Source organism: Trichoplusia ni, assembly GCF_003590095.1.
Source record: "Trichoplusia ni isolate ovarian cell line Hi5 chromosome 8 unlocalized genomic scaffold, tn1 tig00003793_group7, whole genome shotgun sequence".
Taxonomy (NCBI): Eukaryota; Metazoa; Arthropoda; class Insecta; order Lepidoptera; family Noctuidae; genus Trichoplusia; species Trichoplusia ni.
The window spans coordinates 9,029-26,198 of NW_020799657.1; the positions used below are offsets into that span (position 1 = coordinate 9,029).

The 17,170-nt window shown below is 35.5% G+C and overlaps 2 protein-coding genes, 1 long non-coding RNA gene and 1 pseudogene across 3 annotated transcripts; 2 read left to right on the forward strand and 2 right to left on the reverse strand.

Moving 5' to 3' along the window:
- Positions 1 to 274: 274 nt before the first annotated feature.
- On the reverse strand, positions 275 to 3,868 carry LOC113506278 (annotated as a pseudogene).
- An 8,420-nt stretch (positions 3,869 to 12,288) lies between these two features.
- Positions 12,289 to 13,260, forward strand: LOC113506279. Its single transcript, XR_003401712.1, has 2 exons — positions 12,289 to 12,440; positions 12,514 to 13,260. It is a non-coding gene; the product is annotated as an uncharacterized LOC113506279 (long non-coding RNA).
- A 791-nt stretch (positions 13,261 to 14,051) lies between these two features.
- On the reverse strand, positions 14,052 to 15,122 carry LOC113506276 (mitochondrial import inner membrane translocase subunit Tim17-B-like). The gene is given in 9 exon segments (XM_026889121.1): positions 14,052 to 14,204; positions 14,207 to 14,235; positions 14,238 to 14,333; positions 14,336 to 14,347; positions 14,429 to 14,449; positions 14,452 to 14,557; positions 14,559 to 14,606; positions 14,683 to 14,850; positions 14,937 to 15,122. Coding segments are annotated over 8 exon segments (489 nt in total). The 5' UTR covers positions 14,827 to 14,850; positions 14,937 to 15,122; the 3' UTR covers positions 14,052 to 14,171.
- Positions 15,123 to 15,198: 76 nt separating this feature from the next.
- On the forward strand, positions 15,199 to 16,536 carry LOC113506277 (trafficking protein particle complex subunit 1-like). The gene is made up of 2 exons (XM_026889122.1): positions 15,199 to 15,456; positions 16,079 to 16,536. The coding sequence occupies exons 1-2, from the start codon at positions 15,358 to 15,360 to the stop codon at positions 16,412 to 16,414; spliced, it is 435 nt and encodes a 144-aa protein (XP_026744923.1). The 5' UTR covers positions 15,199 to 15,357; the 3' UTR covers positions 16,415 to 16,536.
- The last annotated feature ends 634 nt before the right edge of the window (positions 16,537 to 17,170 follow it).

Here is a 17,170-nt window from a genome sequence, read left to right on the forward strand (position 1 = left end):
GTTTGGGATACAAATAGAGTGAGTCCCCGAATGATACCAGTATATTCGATAACTTCGGAGATGTTGTAGTGAGGAAGTAAGACAGCGCACTACATATGTATTGGCATTTACTCACACGATTATAACCAAATAAGTGTTGCTTTAAATATCATATTGATTGCAGATAGCGTTCATAGCCTCTACCCTCCATCAGAGAAAATTAAGTACCTTCCGCTTAATAGGTTCAAAATGAGGAAAATAATGTAGAGAATCTAACACATCGTGTTACAAAGCATCTGTAGATGTTATTGTGAAACATGATCGATAAACTTTTCACGTAAAAAAATTGATAATCTTTGCAAGGGCAAAAGATGATAAAGAATACTTTATCGATAGTAAAAGGAGTTTAAATTAAAATAGGTTTAAATCGAATTCAGATTACAGCTATAAAATGCGAGTTAATGAAGTTTGTTATGATGATATGGATGATTTGATATTCGGTATGGCTGATACTGCGACAGACTGCGGCTTCACCCCGAGGTGCCGGCCCCCGCGGCGGTGTTGTTCTTTGCTTTGTAATCCGCTAACTCTTTAAGCTTGGCGTTTTCTGCGACCAATGCTTGCACTCGCTGTCGTACTTCTGTCTCAATTCCTGTTAAAGACAAACGTTGTCCAAGAAGGTTTTTTGGATGTCTTGGATAGAAGCATTCTAAACAGATTGTTTTTTTTTAACAATGTGGGAGACATTAAGGACATTAACTCTTATGTCGCAGGGGTACTTGAAACATTCAAATCTCATGCAAATACACCTAGACTCAGAACCAGCATTCGTGGATCACGTAAATACTTGTACTACGCGTATGGAGAATATGGAGATGACAGATCAAAGTCACGTAATTTATCGAAACGCAATGTCATTTCCATCATTTGCGTATTATCTGACTGGAGGGGTTGGGACAGTTGTATCAAGAATAACAGCAGCCATTAGCACTGACCTTAAAGATGGCGAGTTGTGTTTCATACTCCTTCTTCAAGTCATCGTTGAGTGTGGTGCTGGTCTGCGCTCGCTGCAGCACGAGCCCGTACCTGTCCTTCTCCGCCTTGAAGCGAGCTTCCCATCGCTTGGAGACGATCCTACAATTTAGGAAACATTCCAGGAATTGAATCCTTGTGTCCCGGGGGATTCCACAAACATTCAAGTCACATGCACAGAGACACCCAGACTATGGACAAGCAGTCGTGGATCACACAAATGCTTGTCCTACACAGCGATCGAACTCGCGACACATCGTGATTTGGCGGATGACCACAACCACTCAGCTATCTGTGCAGACAGTGAAGTGAACTTCACTGACTGCTTACCAAACTTCGTGAATGTAAACGTTCTCTAAATCTAGAATGCACTTACTGACTATCTACCGACACAGATTGCCGTGGCACTATAGCTTTAAATTTTTATTTGAAAAATCCTTAAAAATGAATTAAAGCAGCACAACTACTTAATGACATTTCGCTGATTTACCTCCATAGCTTTGACTTCAGAGTTCCTAATTTCCAGCAGATCTTTAGTGATCACGTTGATGTCCTTGAGTGACTGCACTTGCGTGGTCAGAGCTTCAATCTGCAGTTCCTGATTCTTCACCATCTTAGTCTTATCGAAGATCATTCCACGAGCCTTGCTTAGCAACTGGAATGGCATACATATATTACATGAGCTTAAAATAGTCTTTAAAATATTGAATCATCTCATCCTAGCCTTTTCTCGACTATGTTGATGTCGGCTTCCAGACTAACCGGATGCAGTTAAGTACCAGTATTTTACAAGGATCAACTACCCTCGACCGCCTCAACCTAGTTACCTGGGCTACACGATAACCCTTTGTAAGACTGGTCAAACTTTCTAGCTTCTGACTAACGGTAACAAGTATGGTGGTCAAAGATTTGTTAATAACGGCGGGAAACAACAATATATCGTACTTTCCGTGACACAGAGGAACTCGTTGACATAGATCGTCACCCATCCACCGACCGTCTGTATCAAGCGTAGTTTAACCTCGATCAACTTGTGCAGTTAGTTTTGGGTTTAGCCCCAAAACTGCGTAATTTACATAAACTTCAAATATTGTATAATAAATATACAACCAACAAAATAATTTTCAATTGGCAACGCACACATGCTCAATACATAAATCAATGGATCCTGATTTACGGAAAGCTTGAATAGTTGGCTTTATTTTACGTTTGTACTACATAACAATGACATTCGCGCGAATTTACAGCTAAAAGCTTTATTTTATTCTGAATCCGAATTTATGTTCTATCAGTTTAAAATGTTGATAAATAGAGTGAGAAAAAATAAAGTGCAGGAATTCAGAATGACGTAAATAAAATTTGACCAATTTCCTAAAGTATTCACCATAAATGTGTTGTGTTAGCAAAATGTTTTGACAAACCTCTTCGTGTTGCTGTTTAATATTTTCAATCATCTCATGGTTCTTGCCGGTAGGTTTTGATAAAGCAGCCTGAAGTTCCGTCTCCAAGTTCTTGACCCTCGCTTTGAGAAGGTCGATCTCTTCTTCACGGACCTGTGTGGCGAACACAAAGTAGTCTATGAACATATTCCTAAGTATTTCAAGTAAATGTAAAAACCGCTGGTACAAATGTTTTAAAATAATTTACATACATTTTTCTAATACCGATCTTTATGATACCGAGGCCAAATGTTTCCAAATGTAAATAACGTCCTGCTAACATAATTTGTTAACTATTACAGTTAACAGTTAAAAAATTTAACATAATTTTTCAAATAGACCGAGATAGATGTTATCACTCTTATATGTAATTTTTTACGCTAGCTGGAAGCGAGATTTCCTAATACAGAAGAAATGTAGAAGTATGGTTATCGCCTCTTTTAAAGTCCTGACAAATGTAGTTGCAGGGGTTCGCATACAGTAAGAGTTTATTTTATTATTTTCTAAGTATTTGAATTCAAATATATGTTTTCCTGATTTCTCGTTCTCAAGGAATTATTTGCTAATACAATAATTTTACATACCTTTAATTCTAGTTTAAATCCGTCTTCTGTCCTTTCGCTTTTGACCTTTTCTAATTCTTCAATCTTCTTCAGAAGCTCTTGTTCCCTCTGAGCCCAATCACCCTGCTATCACAAAATATTAATTTCGTTGTTATCCTTTACACGGCGTAACATTAGCATAAAAGCCTTTTTACTGATAATTTAAAATATCATCAAATAAACCTTGACTGGTTCTTCACAGTAACTTGGACGCTAGCCTGATTGCGAAAATTAAAATAAGATTTTCGTGTTTCGGTTCCTGAAAACTATTAACTTACAGTTTCTTTAGCCTTGTCTTCGACAAGCTGAATACCATTAGGCGTCGGTTGTGGCACGCTTTGCACATCTGGTTTAACTTCAACAGTTTCTGCTGGTTTGGCCTCCTTTACTTCTTCTGATTTGATTCCCGTTTCGCTGGGTGTAATCACGGGGTCGGCCTGAGGATACAAATAAATAATATAGACATGCTTCATCTTAGAAACATTAAAAAAAACATCTTCAATGTATTAATATTGTTTTGGCTGTCATTTTATTTAAACTCTATATCAGGGAGGTAACTAAACGTATAAGGGTAGAGGCTTTTGCGCAGAGGTGGAACATCTAAAGGCTAAAATAACCTATTACTGTATGAATAACTGTTAGTCTTTGTTATCGTATGACATTTCGAACAAAATTACGCCTTTTTTTAAATCTTTAATCTTGCAATCCTTGTAAACTATCCGTTGTAATGTTACTCACAACTTTTACTTCCTCGCTGGCTGGTGTCTGGATGGGTTGTGGCGCAGCGGCTCCCTCACCACCGCCTGACTCCTGAAGCTGGGCTGGACAGGATCTGCCTGCAAATTAACCAAATGGAATACTTATTTTACTTTGTGAAATCATTTGGAAATTTCCATGATCTAATAAACTGCTCTTTCGCGAATAAATTAATCATCATAAACTTAATTTGAAAATTTAATTGCGCAATATCATTTTATAAAAACTCCATAATTATAAAATCATATACTTCTGCATCCTATTGAACTGTACTCTATTCAATTAACGTTTCATACAAATATTTCCATTCTTACAAATATTGCTTGTACAAAGCACTCAAATCTAGAGGTTTTCACTTTGTCATATACAAGTGGCGTCGTTGTTGAACCGAATCGAACATTCCCATTGAAGCGTAGTATGCATATACCTTTTAGCTCCGGGACCATTGTGCGCTTTGAGTATTGGACCCTCCATGTTACTCGTTCCGATGCCTCGAGACCGGACGTCGTCAGTTTCCGTCGGCATTCAAAACTTAAGTAAATTATAAACCGACCGGTCATTGGAGATGGAAGCAATACTTTAGGGACAATAGGAGAGGGAATTGTGTAACTAAACCCTCGACGCAATGGTGAATTAGTGGAGGAAACATTTCAGATAGAGCTTCATAGATGTACTAGAGTTACAGATGTAGATTTTAAACATGTTTAAAAGTAACGGGCCCGAATTCTGCGCTAATATTTCTCAGCCATCATTAGGCCGGAAGTTTTTTAAATTTCTGACGACTCATTTTTTATTACTTGCACTTAAGGCATGTCTTGGTGGCCTTCACCTTTTCGAAGGACAGTAACTAATTCTCGTAGTACCTATTTACCTAAGTTTATTATAAAGTAATCAAAGTTACTAATAGTTTATAGTTACTAGTAGTTTTAGGTTAGTACCTAGTTACAGACTCTGGTATTTAGTTTAAATCAACTTTGAATAATTAAATACTTTGTCTATTTGAATGTTTTGATACCAGTCTTGTAACTGTCAAAGAGATTTTCATGAAGTTTGCTACAGACTTAAATTGTATTCAAAATTTAACCATGATAAGTTGGTTTTAAAGGTCTACTATTTACTATTTAAATTACCTATGTTTCCTATATTCTGTGAAATGTTTATATTATATTGTAGATATTTGTAGAAAAATAGATCTTCAGTAATCAAAAGTGATCATGACAACCTGAAATAGGTACGTCCTTCATGTAACATTAGGTACTGTCGTCTGTTTTGCTGTTTTGTTTGAAGTACAAACTTCAAAGTTACAAATTTTCAGAAGTATTGAAGAACTTGTGTACACGGTCTGCTGTCCGAGGCCGCTCCTAATTTATATTCAAAATACTTAAAACAGTTAATTTAAAACTTTTTGAAGGATTCGGGAGCAAATAAAACAAAGTTTTATCAATCTTGCAATTAAGAAAGGGTCTGTGACGAAGTAATGGGGCAAGTTGCAACTGGAAACATTATTTGTACCTGTAAAGTTATGAACGGCCAACATTTTTAAAACTTTTTTATTAGCTTCAAAAAGTTTTCATGCTGCAGGTACCTAAACTTAAAAAAAATCACACAAGTCTCCTCTTGATGTCAAAATGAACATTAAAAAAACATTTCAGAATGTTGTCATTGTACGAGGTACTTCTATTCTAGCGAAACGTCAAACAAATAACATTCTTTTGTTGCGAGATCTGCACACAACACACACAATGATCAGTTTTGTTTAAGAAAATCTACATATTAATATTGAACAAAGGAATATGTGGCGAAGAGAAAATCAAACCCAAATCAACAAAAAGGAAAAAGGAATGTATTCTTACATAACGGGCTCTGAAAAGCCTCTTGAATAGGACACCTGCACAACAGTGAGACTACCTCTAATACGAAGACGTGACAAAATAAACAAATTGCTACCTTCTGAGGATGAAACTAGAAATCTTTAACACGAATTAAAGATCCCGAGACCTTACAAGATGAATGCCAATCATCTGGTGTTCAGAATAAAATCGCTCAAGCGATGTATCGCGAGCGAAATATATTCGTATTAACGGATGTAAATTGAGCAAGAATTGACACTTTGCTACTAGGTATGGTCTCGATTTAGGGAATTTTCTTAAAGGGTGACTAAAAGCTGATTTAGACAGTGACGATGCGAAATTGCGTACCAGTCCGACGATGATATCATTAGTATGGCCACTATATGGTGATTGTTATACCAGAGCTACATTGCTCGCTTTGGCCATATGAACCGTAGACACTTTACATTTTTTTTAAGAATACTGCTATTGATTTAACATTTTGACCGCAACCAATGGACAGGACGGAAAATTTTAATAATGGAAGCAAAATGTGTCCATCCCAACGCAACTCTTTACAGTTGGGTATGCACCTGTGAAATGCGCATGAAAATTTCGTAGATGGACTACCTATCGGTATTTTACGATAATTTCCAATTTAAATTAAATAAGTATTGAGAAAATTATATCAATTTCATATAAGAACTAAAATCAAGAGAAGCTCCTTTGTAATCTAGGTAGTTTTATGTAACTTGCGTCTTATGAGAATCTACACTGAACATGATACGGCATATAATATAATTATAATGAATAGTAGGAAGTAAATAGTATTGGTGTTCAGTGTTAGATTATTATACAATTTCCCATTCACTCAGGGCAGTTACCAAAGCAGCATGTGGTATGAGGAGCTTTTCTGAGACTTTTCATTTACGAAAGAATGTCAATAAACTATAATTGCAAGATGACCAACAAAAAGCTGCACCAACAGATGTGTACGCCGTAACTACGTCAAAATAAATCTAAATTTAACTAATGCTTACAAGCAATAACCGACCTACAAAGTTAAGCCTGAAGAAGCACAAATTGTTCGCGCTTTCTCGCATACTAATGGATATTTAAGAGCTAGAATTACCCACGTCTCTTCCTCGTACCCACGGACCCTAGTCCATATAGATCTCATGTTCGATCCTTCGTAACAATCTAAACTATCAATTTCAGATATTTTTTTCCCTCCGGAGCATCGAGAAATAGTTCCACGTGAAAGAATTTTGACAATAATGAATTAAACTGACACGAACCAATCGTATTTTATTTTTTTAATAGCTGGATAGTAAAAAGTTTAACTTACCATTTTAAATGTTTTTGATTTTCTATTTTTTTATATCACAAGCAAAGGATTTACGTACTCAAGTCAAGAGAATGGAGAATATACTATGTACAAAACGTCTATTTTTGGGAGTGCAGACGCACCGATATAAAAATAGAAAATACAGAGCGTCGTGAAATTTGTAAAACTTTCCCGCGCGTGTTTCAAGTGCAGATAATACGCATGCATAGTAAAATTGATATGTTGATTGCGGTCTCAGATTAGGTCCGGTCGGGCTACCCCGATAAAATGCATGAGTAAACTGTATTTAAATAAATAATTATAAAACTGATGTTAAATATGCTGTAGCAACCTATTATGTGAGGCAACACTTATGTTTGATATATAGATGTTTTTTTGTTTTGTTACACTGGCAACTCTCTCTCTGCAATCGGTCATGGTGGACGTCGGGCGTTTGTAAAACTTCATCTAAATAAAAATCCATTGTGTGTTAACTCTGCATCTGCATTTTATTCCAAAAGTCCTAACAGGTTATGGGCCCAGGCCCGTAAACGTATTTAGGTGAAGATTGGCTTTGGATTAATCGTCTGGAAGGAGCTTGGTCGGGTGTCGACAAGCAAGAAGGAACGCGGTGGCGGCCGGCATTTTTGGCGTCACTCGGTTTGCTTTGTTATTGCGAGACGAAATATCAGCTGGAAAAGCTCGGCGTAATACGACTGGAGGGAGCAAAGAACTGGAGCGTCTGGAGATTCCAGATGGCGGTGATTTTGAGAGAACAAGGATTATACCAGGTTGTAACGAATCCGAATCTCAAACCCAGTAATGGCAGTGCAGCGGCAGCGACAAAACCAGATGAAGTGTCGGCGAAGCCCGGTCAGGCGTCAGCGGAGCCGAGCAGGCGTCGGCAGACAAGGATTTGAAGGCGATGAGTGCAATTGTGACAAGATTGGCGGAACCAGTTCTACATCAAGTAATTACTTGTCAAACAGCGCATGAAGTATGGAACCGGCTGCACAGTATATATGAAAAAAGTGGAGAAACGTCACTGATGCTGCAACAGCAGCGATTCTTTGCCCTAAAATTTGAAAATGACATGAGTGTCGCGGACTTTATTTCCAAGGTGCAGGAACAGCAGCAGATCTTGAGGCGACTGGGAGAAGCGGTAACCGACAGGATGGCTATGTCGAAAATCATCATGTCACTTCCACCGAAGTATTCTCACTTTGTTAGTGCGTGGGAATCATGTGCAGAAGAAAAACAGACTGTTGATAATTTAACGGCACGGCTCTTAGTTGAAGAGGAACGGCTAAATAATAAGAGTAGCAGTAAGGTAGACGAAAGTGTAGCATTGTTTTCTAAAGGTCAAAAGGTAAAAACAAAGGTAATATAAATGTTTTTTATGTAACAAGTCAGGTCATTTGAAGAAAGATTGTAAGCTTAAAGATGTGTGTTTTAACTGTCAAAAGCCAGGTCATTTTAAGGACAAATGTAAAGCTACTAAAAATAATAAGAAAACTGAAAATGCTTTTGTGTCTAAAGTGCCAGTTAGCGCAAGTGATCGTTTAATAGATGAAAAATGGTTGGTAGACAGCGGTGCCAGTCACCATATGACATATCAGAAGGAATATTTTGTGAATATGAAAGGTTATCCACTCCTAAGGTTGTGATGATAGGTGATGGACGACACCTAAATGCTCTAGGTATAGCAAAATAAAATTAATGGCATTTGATGGTGAAGAATATGTCAGTTGCTCGATAAACAATGTTTTGCATGTTCCTAAATTAAAGATTAATTTATTTTCTGTAGGTAGTGTGGTATGCAATGGTTTTCAAGTGAGTATGACTAATGATCAGTGTGTATTTTCCAAGGATAATAGAGTGTGTGCTATTGCTAATAAGGAATCATGTTCGAAGCTGTATGTAATGGACTTTAAGTCAGAATCTTTGGCGCTAATGTAGCTAAACTTGAGTTAAGTGAATGGCATGAGAGGTTAGTACATCAAAATTATAAGGAAGTGAAACGAATTTTAAAGAAAAATAATATTGATTTTAGTGAGTCACCAATTGACACATGTACAGCTTGTGTACAAGGCAAACAGCATAGATTACCATTTGATAGTAGTAGAAGATCTACAAGTAAGACAGGTGAGTTGGTGCATGCTGATTTGTGTGGGCCAATAGAAGAAAAGTCAATAGGAGGGTCAAGGTACTTTCTTTTATTAAAGGATGATTTCTCAAACTATAGGACAATTTATTTCTTAACTTACAAGTCGGAAACTGTTGAAAAGATTAAAGAATTTATTATGAGGGCAAAAACATTAAATAATCCAGTTTGTACACTTCGCAGTGATAATGGGACAGAATTTGTAAATGCAGAAATGAAAACCTTATTGGCAGAGCATGGAGTGACACATGAGACTACAGTACCTTATTGTCCAGAGCAAAATGGGAAAGCTGAAAGAGATATGAGGACTCTAGTGAAGGAGCAAGAACTCTGTTGCATGCAAAAAGAATGGACAAGTATTCTGGGCTGAAGCGATTAACACAGTTGTGTACACTCTAAATAGAACTTACCATAGCAAAGAAGAAGGAAAAACACCATACGAGTCATGGTCAGGGAATAAGTTTGATGTAAATGGTTTACATACATTTGGCAGTGAAGTCTTTGTGCACATACCAAAAGAAAAAAGGAGGAAATTTGATGCAAAAGGAGAAAAAGGTATTTTTGTAGGTTACGGAGAGTACACAAAAGGGTTTAGGATCTATTTTCCAAGGAAAAATGCAGTGGAAGTAGTGAGAGATGTTACATTTGTGAAGAACATGATAAACCTGAAAAAGCAGAGCAGGAAGAACAGTGTATATATTTAGATATAGAAGAAAACTTGAACATGAAGAATACCAGTCTGTGTCGAACACTGAAGAAAATGAAGAATTTGAGGATTGTGAGGTAAGTGACAATATCATGCAAGAAGTGGAATTTCTAGAAGAGGAAATTATAGAGGATGAAGAAATTCAAGAAGTAAATGATAGTAGAAGAACACGCTCTAGAAAAGCACCCAATTGGTTTGATGATTATGAGGTTGGTTTTATAAGCATGCATAATGAACCTAGTACCCTTAAGGAAGCCATGGAGTGTGAAGACAAAGAAAATTGGATAGAAGCTATGAACAGAGAAATTACCACATTGAAAGAAAATAATACATGGAGTGAAGTAGCAATGGTGCCAAAGGGAATAAAGGTAATAAACAGTAAATGGGTGTACAGGATAAAAGAAAATCCAAGCCAAGAAATTCAATACAAGGCCCGATTAGTTGCTAGGGGTTTTGAGCAGACTGATATGGATGGTGCAGAAGTTTATGCCCCGGTTGCAAGTTTGACTTCTTTCCGTACTTTGTTAGCTGTAGCAGTAAAAAAGAAACTTCCAGTATACCAGATGGATGTAACAGGAGCCTTTCTTTACGGTGACATTGATGAACCTGTGTACATGAAACTACCTAATGGAGGAATAGGTAAATTAAATAAGTCTATATACGGATTGAAGAAAAAGTCCTAAGTACGGAATAGAAAGTTTAATGATTTTATGTGTAGTGATGTTTCATAAAATCCAAAAATGATCCATGTTTGTATTTTAAATGTTGTAAGGAGTATTCCATTTATGTGCTATTTTTGGTAGATGATTTGCTATATTTAGTGATAGTGACATACAGATCAGAAAGTTCAAGGAGAAATTGTGTAAGAACTTTGCTATGAAAAGATTTAGGTATGGCTTGTAACTATTTAGGTATTAGCATTGAACAGGATGTAGAAAATGGAAAGACTGTTATAAATCAGAAGGATTATTTGTTAAAAGTATTAAGAAAGTATGGGATGTCTGATTGCAAAGCTTGTAACATACCTATTGATCAGAATTTTAAGTTTGAATTGTTAAGAAGGGAAAAATCTGAAAGTAAAGAAATCGAATTGAAATGTAGGCAGATAATTGGAAATTTGCTGTACGCTTCTAATGCTACAAGGCCTGATTTGTGTGTAGCGATTGGTTTCTTAAGTAGATATCAGCACTGTGCTAGTATGTTGCTATTAAAATGTTTACAGCGTGTATTGAGATATGTGAAAGGTACAGTAGATTTGTCATTGGTGTATGGTTGTAATGGTAATGATAAATTGGAGGGTTATGTTGATGCTGATTGGGCTGGTGACACAAAAGACAGAAAATCTACTTCAGGATATATATTTAAAGTATTTGATTGTGTAATATCTTGGTGTACTAAAAAGCAATTATGTGTATCTTTGTCATCAACTGAGGCAGAATATGTAGCACTGTGTTTAGGTATAGTTGAGTCATGCTTGTTAAAAAACTTATTATTAGATTTTGGATTTAAATTGGAAGTAAAGATTAATGAGGATAACCAGAGTGTAATCAAAATAGCAGAAAACAATTTCAGTAATAAGAGGCTTAAGCATATTGATGTAAAATATCATTTTATCATAGAGAAAATTAATGACGGTTGTGTAAGTCTATCCTATGTTAGTAGTTCTGATAATCTTGGAGATATGTTTACTAAAGCATTAGGTGGACAGTTGTATGTAAAACTTAGAAGTAAGATTTTAAAATAAGTTTTCCATTAAGGGGGTGATATTTTATTAGTGTTGCTTCTGAATTTGTTTTAATTTTTACTGATTTTGTTAAGGGGCTGGATGTGTATTATGTTGTTAAGGCAAGTGTGTCCACTGTGTTATAAAGGGGTAGTTATCTTTGATGTTGTTATGCTAGAGTTGCTAGACATAAAGGTAAAGTTAGATATATTAGTTTAAGCAGGTTAATCAATCAAAAATTAAGTGTTGAGGGGGTGTGTTAAATATGCTGTAGCAACCTATTATGTGAGGCAACACTTATGTTTGATATATAGATGTTTTTTTGTTTTGTTACACTGGCAACTCTCTCTCTGCAATCGGTCAACTGACCCACGAAAGTTTTGAATATTTGTACTAATATCGAAAATAATGCATACGATGTTCTTTCTGAAGGGCAATTTTTGAATGCGTTGCTCGCATTGCTTAAATTGTTTTTTAAAAGCATTTATATTTTAAGTAGGCATGCACCAATCAATAGATAGTTTAACACTGTTTCAGATATAAATTCAATATAATATCTGTCATTGTAATTTTTCAAAAAGTGGCACTTATTTGTGGGTATCGATTGTAATTTATACGCTTTGCAATGATTTTAGCAAATTAAATCAGCAGTTGGTCAAATTCAGTTAATAAATACATTGATATATTCTACAGTGGCAAGCTTACCATCTCTATTTGACATTAGTGACATTAGCTGGTGATTGAAAAGTGACAGTGATAACGAAACGGACGCAATTTTGTTTTGATGTTAAATTCGAAGTTATTTTAACCGAAAATAAATAATAAAGTTGCTTAAATTCATACAAATTGCTTATCGAGATTGATTTTACAAACCTATTACACGGTAAAGGCGTTATTCTTCTCTTTTTTTATAATCATTGTGAAGTATCGCCGTCTAAACTAACTATATTTTTCAGACAATCGAAATGACATCAGAAAAGAACGCGCAAGTTGGCCAAGCACGGGAAGCCTTCCAAACGATGTATCAAATATCGCAGCTCCTTTGCACCGGTCTGGACGCTGAAACTCTGTCTATATGCATTAGATTATGTGAGCTAGGTGTGGACCCTGAGGTCTTAGCCCATGTCATCAAGGAAATCCGGAAAATGGGAGATAACGCTGCACAAAACAGACCCGTTAATTTACAACCATAAAAATAACCTAACAGCTCCTTGATTCAAAATTGTTACAAGCATACTTCCTAATCTGCCCCAATGAAACATGTAATATTTTGGTATGATGCTATTGTAACTAACAGTATTTTTAACATTTACTATTGAAAAAGATTGTAACAATTTTTATGTAAGATATAATTCTCAGACCTTGTTTTCAAATTTCTCATAACTTGCACCATGTTCTTGACTACTATACAAGCCCCAAGATGTTTTAAAATATTAAGTGAAAAATTCTAATATGGAAACAACCCTTATAGTTGTATAGGTATCACCATAGATGACTACCATTTTGTTTATTTATTTGTTGTTCTCTTTTGCATACCAGGTCATTGTTTGTAAATTACTGACACTATTTTAGTGAGTAGTATAAATGAATCTCGATGGTTTACAATTTTTATAAGGACTAAAAAAAGGAAAAGATAGTTCTGTTGGAATGTTGTGTATTGTTTACACACATTCTGTTATTGTAAGTATGAAATGATGCCCCAAGATTATTGAAAAACTAATAAAAAAACAATGTCATTGATAAATGTAAATAATTTACCATTAATGTAGTAGTTAGGATTTATTGCATGAAAACAAACAAAAAAAATAAAACAAGTTATCTATAAAAGTCTTTATTTTAAATAAATTCAATCTTCGAGAAACATTTCAGAGAAAATTGCCTGCAATCATTTGTTTGTAAAACAATTTGGACAGGATCAGTATGGGATAGCTAATTGGAAGATGGCACACATAATCTTCAAAATCAGCAAATAAACTGACACTGTCTCTGATACCTCAACTATATGGGAACAAATAATCAAGTTGGGGTAACTCTAGCAGGTAATATTCTGTGAAATACCGAATTAATAACGACAAATAATTGCATTGTGCTTTGCATTGAACAAAATTAGTATTGTTGACACAATAACAAAGGGATAGGAAATAAAACCATTTTGAGTGAAATTATAACAATCAGTACAGGACTGAAAAATATCACAGATGCAAATAATTCACTCAGAGAAAAACAAAAATGATTCTAAAGTCTGGTTTATGTACAGTGCCATGCTGGCAAGAGATTTGTTTTTCAATTTAGATTGTACAGCCTACCTTTTGTTTTATTAAAATATGTCAATGTTCAATACTTTAAAAAGTATTGCTATGAAAGAAGTATTTGTGCAATTACAGAGATAATCTGTAACTGGTTATATCCACATCTAGATACATTGTTTTACATGTACAGCAAATTATGAAATAGAAAATAATAAAATCTATCAACTCAATATTAAAACTAAGCATCATTTTCAGAGCTTTATTCAAAACCATAAGACTTGAATTTTATACTTTATAGGCAAAGGTAACTCTGAAGAGCCAAGCCAGGCTGTACAATCACTAGCAGTATATACTTAACATCTAATCTACTGAAACGTTTGACTCTGCGGTTGTCCTTGGCTCCTAACACTGAGGGGTCTTCAAATATTGTTGCTGTGGTTTGAACTGCTCAGCTGTAATCCTAGAAAACATTATACCTATGCCTTCTATTAGTGCAAGAAGAATGCCACCTACTAGGGCACTGCCGCCATTGCAGGTACACCTGGAAAGTTTTACATTCAATATTAGATATTTCTTGAATACAAATAGTATGAATTATTTTATATTCATGATAGATGTTTACCATTTCTAGCTGCAAGTATGCACCAGTGAGTGCTCCACTCATTATAGAGTTCCATGGATCCTCTTTCTGTCTCAAGTATACTAGTGAGCAATCAATAGTAGAGAACATGCCTCCCCAAACAGCGAAGTTTACCCCCCACTACAGGAGAACGCTCCTTCATAGCTGCCAGACTGCCATACTGTAAACATTTAATACATTTACAATAAGCAAACAAAAATTTTAGCAACTTCATTCATAACGACACAAATACTTACCATTTTTCTACTGAACCCCACAGGCGCATTCCTGAATCCCTTTATCGAATGAAATATTCCGCCTCCGATAGCTCCCATAATAAAAGCACCACCAGAGTCGTCGAGGATACGCCATGGGCATGGTTCTCTCGTGTATTCATCCATGCTTTATGTTTTATTGATTTTGTTCTGCAATAATAGGTACCTATTAGGTAAGAATTTTAACCTCTAAACTTACACGAATTGGCATGAGTTCCATATATCACTATACGCACTGAACACTGGGGAGATTTGATGTGGTATGTAAATACACCGAAATCACAAATTTTGTTTTAAAATTATCACGATTTTTGCACCATGATTCTCACGTTCTATCATGAAGAATGATTTTTTTAAAAGGACATTCAGATATTTCGTTATCTGAGTTCACTTTTAGACAAGCAAGAAGGACAGATAAAAAATATTCGAAAATCGACTAAAAGACGCCAACTTACAAGTACTGGCAATGTCACAAAAAAAAAGACATATACTTCCAGTTGTCCGCTTGTCACTTCAACTGGGAACGTCAAGTTATGATCAATGTTTTGGTTGATCGTAATTTGTTGTCATTTTTCGCAGTTTACAGAATCAAGAATACGATAATTTGGACTACGCCTCTAACCATTCGAGAAATTTGTGTTTCCGTGATATAAAGCAATGACTATACACAATCTATATATTTTTGACCGCTATGGCACATTGCTTTATTACGGAGAATGGAATAGATCAAAACAATCTGGAATGTCGAGGGAGGAGGTTTGTTAATTCATTTTCATTCGTTCTATGCTGTTTAACGCTATCTTATGCTGAGTCTATTCTCATTGATTAGCAATGATTAGCACATCCAAGACATAAGGTTTATTAACAGCAGCAAAAACCTCTTATCAAAAAGTTCGAAGCCCATTAGGAATTTTAAGTAGCAGTGAATAAATTGAATATGTTCTTAATATTTTTGAGTGAGTAGAGAGTAATAAGTAATGTTTAATGTTTTCTCTGAGTAAACTATAAGTTTACAGTATAGAACAAATTTTAACACTCTTCTTTGAGAAAAGCTATAAAGTTGAGGTCAATTTCTAATTAACTTCATAAGTTGGATTATAGCAGGTATATATTGTACACACAAACATTAAACATTGCTAATAAACTCACTCAGTTATTAAGAACATATTAAATTTATTCTCAGCCCTGAAATTGACAATGCTTTTTGTATAAACTTCATAGATTGCTCAGCGAACAAATACTCTTCTATTATGTATAATAATATTGTTGTACAGAAGAAAACAATATTATTTCAATATGCATTATGTTAGGGCTTCATTTTATTGTTATTTTGTACACCACTGCTAACCATAAATTTGTAATTTGGTTTTTTTTTCAGGAGGGAAAACTAATGTATGGAATGCTGTTTTCAATCAAGTCATTTGTAGCTAAAATATCTCCATTGGATCCGAAAGATGGCTTTATGAACTATAAGACATCTAAGTACACCCTTCACTGCCTGGAGACACCATCAGGCTTGAAATTTGTCATGAATACTGATAACCAAGCCCAAGGTGTAAGGGAATTATTAAAGAAGATTTATGGAGAAATATATGTCAAGTATGCTGTAAGGAATCCCCTGTGTGGCATTGGAGAGCCCATCACTAGTGAACTATTTAAAAACAAACTTGATGCCTTTGTAAAACAAACACCTATACATGTTAGAGCCTCTTGATAAATTGTTATTGTTCTCTAAATTGTAATTAAGTTTATTGTATCTATGTTATAAGCTTCATTGTTGGTAACCAAGTCATTTAGTACATTTATGTTTAAGAAATATATTTAAATTATGATGTATTTTTAAATATTTTTTCTTCCCCTGTGCATTCCCAGTTTACTGGGAATAAATAAATAAATAAATCCTGGGACAACTCACACACGGTTATCTGATCCCAAGCTAAGCAGAGCTTGTGTTATGGTAACCGGACAACTGATAAACTTACTTATATATTTCTAAATACATACATATTATAGATAAATTACACCCAGACACCAGAACAAATGATCATGCTCATCACACATCATTTGTCCTGGGCGGGAATCGAACCCACGACCTCCGGTATAGCAGTCAGGGTCACTAACCACTAGACCAACAGGCCCGTCATAATGTAATGTCCAGCATCTGAATGAATAGACACTTGCTAAACCAGGTATAGGGTTCCTCACCCAAAAACGGAACCCTGTCACCAAGGGTCTTCTATTCTGTATGTCAGTCTCCAGGCTTTGTCTGTAGCTAAACAGTAAAATTTTCACATATGAGATGATGCTGCTGCCATTGGTGGGCGGGGAATTTAAGGGCCACATCCATTATTCTTCATCCAACCGATTTATATGGAAATCAGTAGAAATCGGTCAGTGTCCAAGTCCGACTCGCACTGGAATTGAACTGTTTTTTTACAGTAATTTTTAAATAAACTGCGATACTCCATTG

Coding starts and splice junctions, on each gene's coding strand:
- LOC113506277 (XM_026889122.1), top strand. CDS start 15,358: ATGACTATACACAATCTATATATTTTTGACCGCTATGGCACATTGCTT. Junction 15,457..16,078: donor CTGGAATGTCGAGGGAGGAG/GTTTGTTAATTC, acceptor TTTTTTTTTCAG/GAGGGAAAACTAATGTATGG.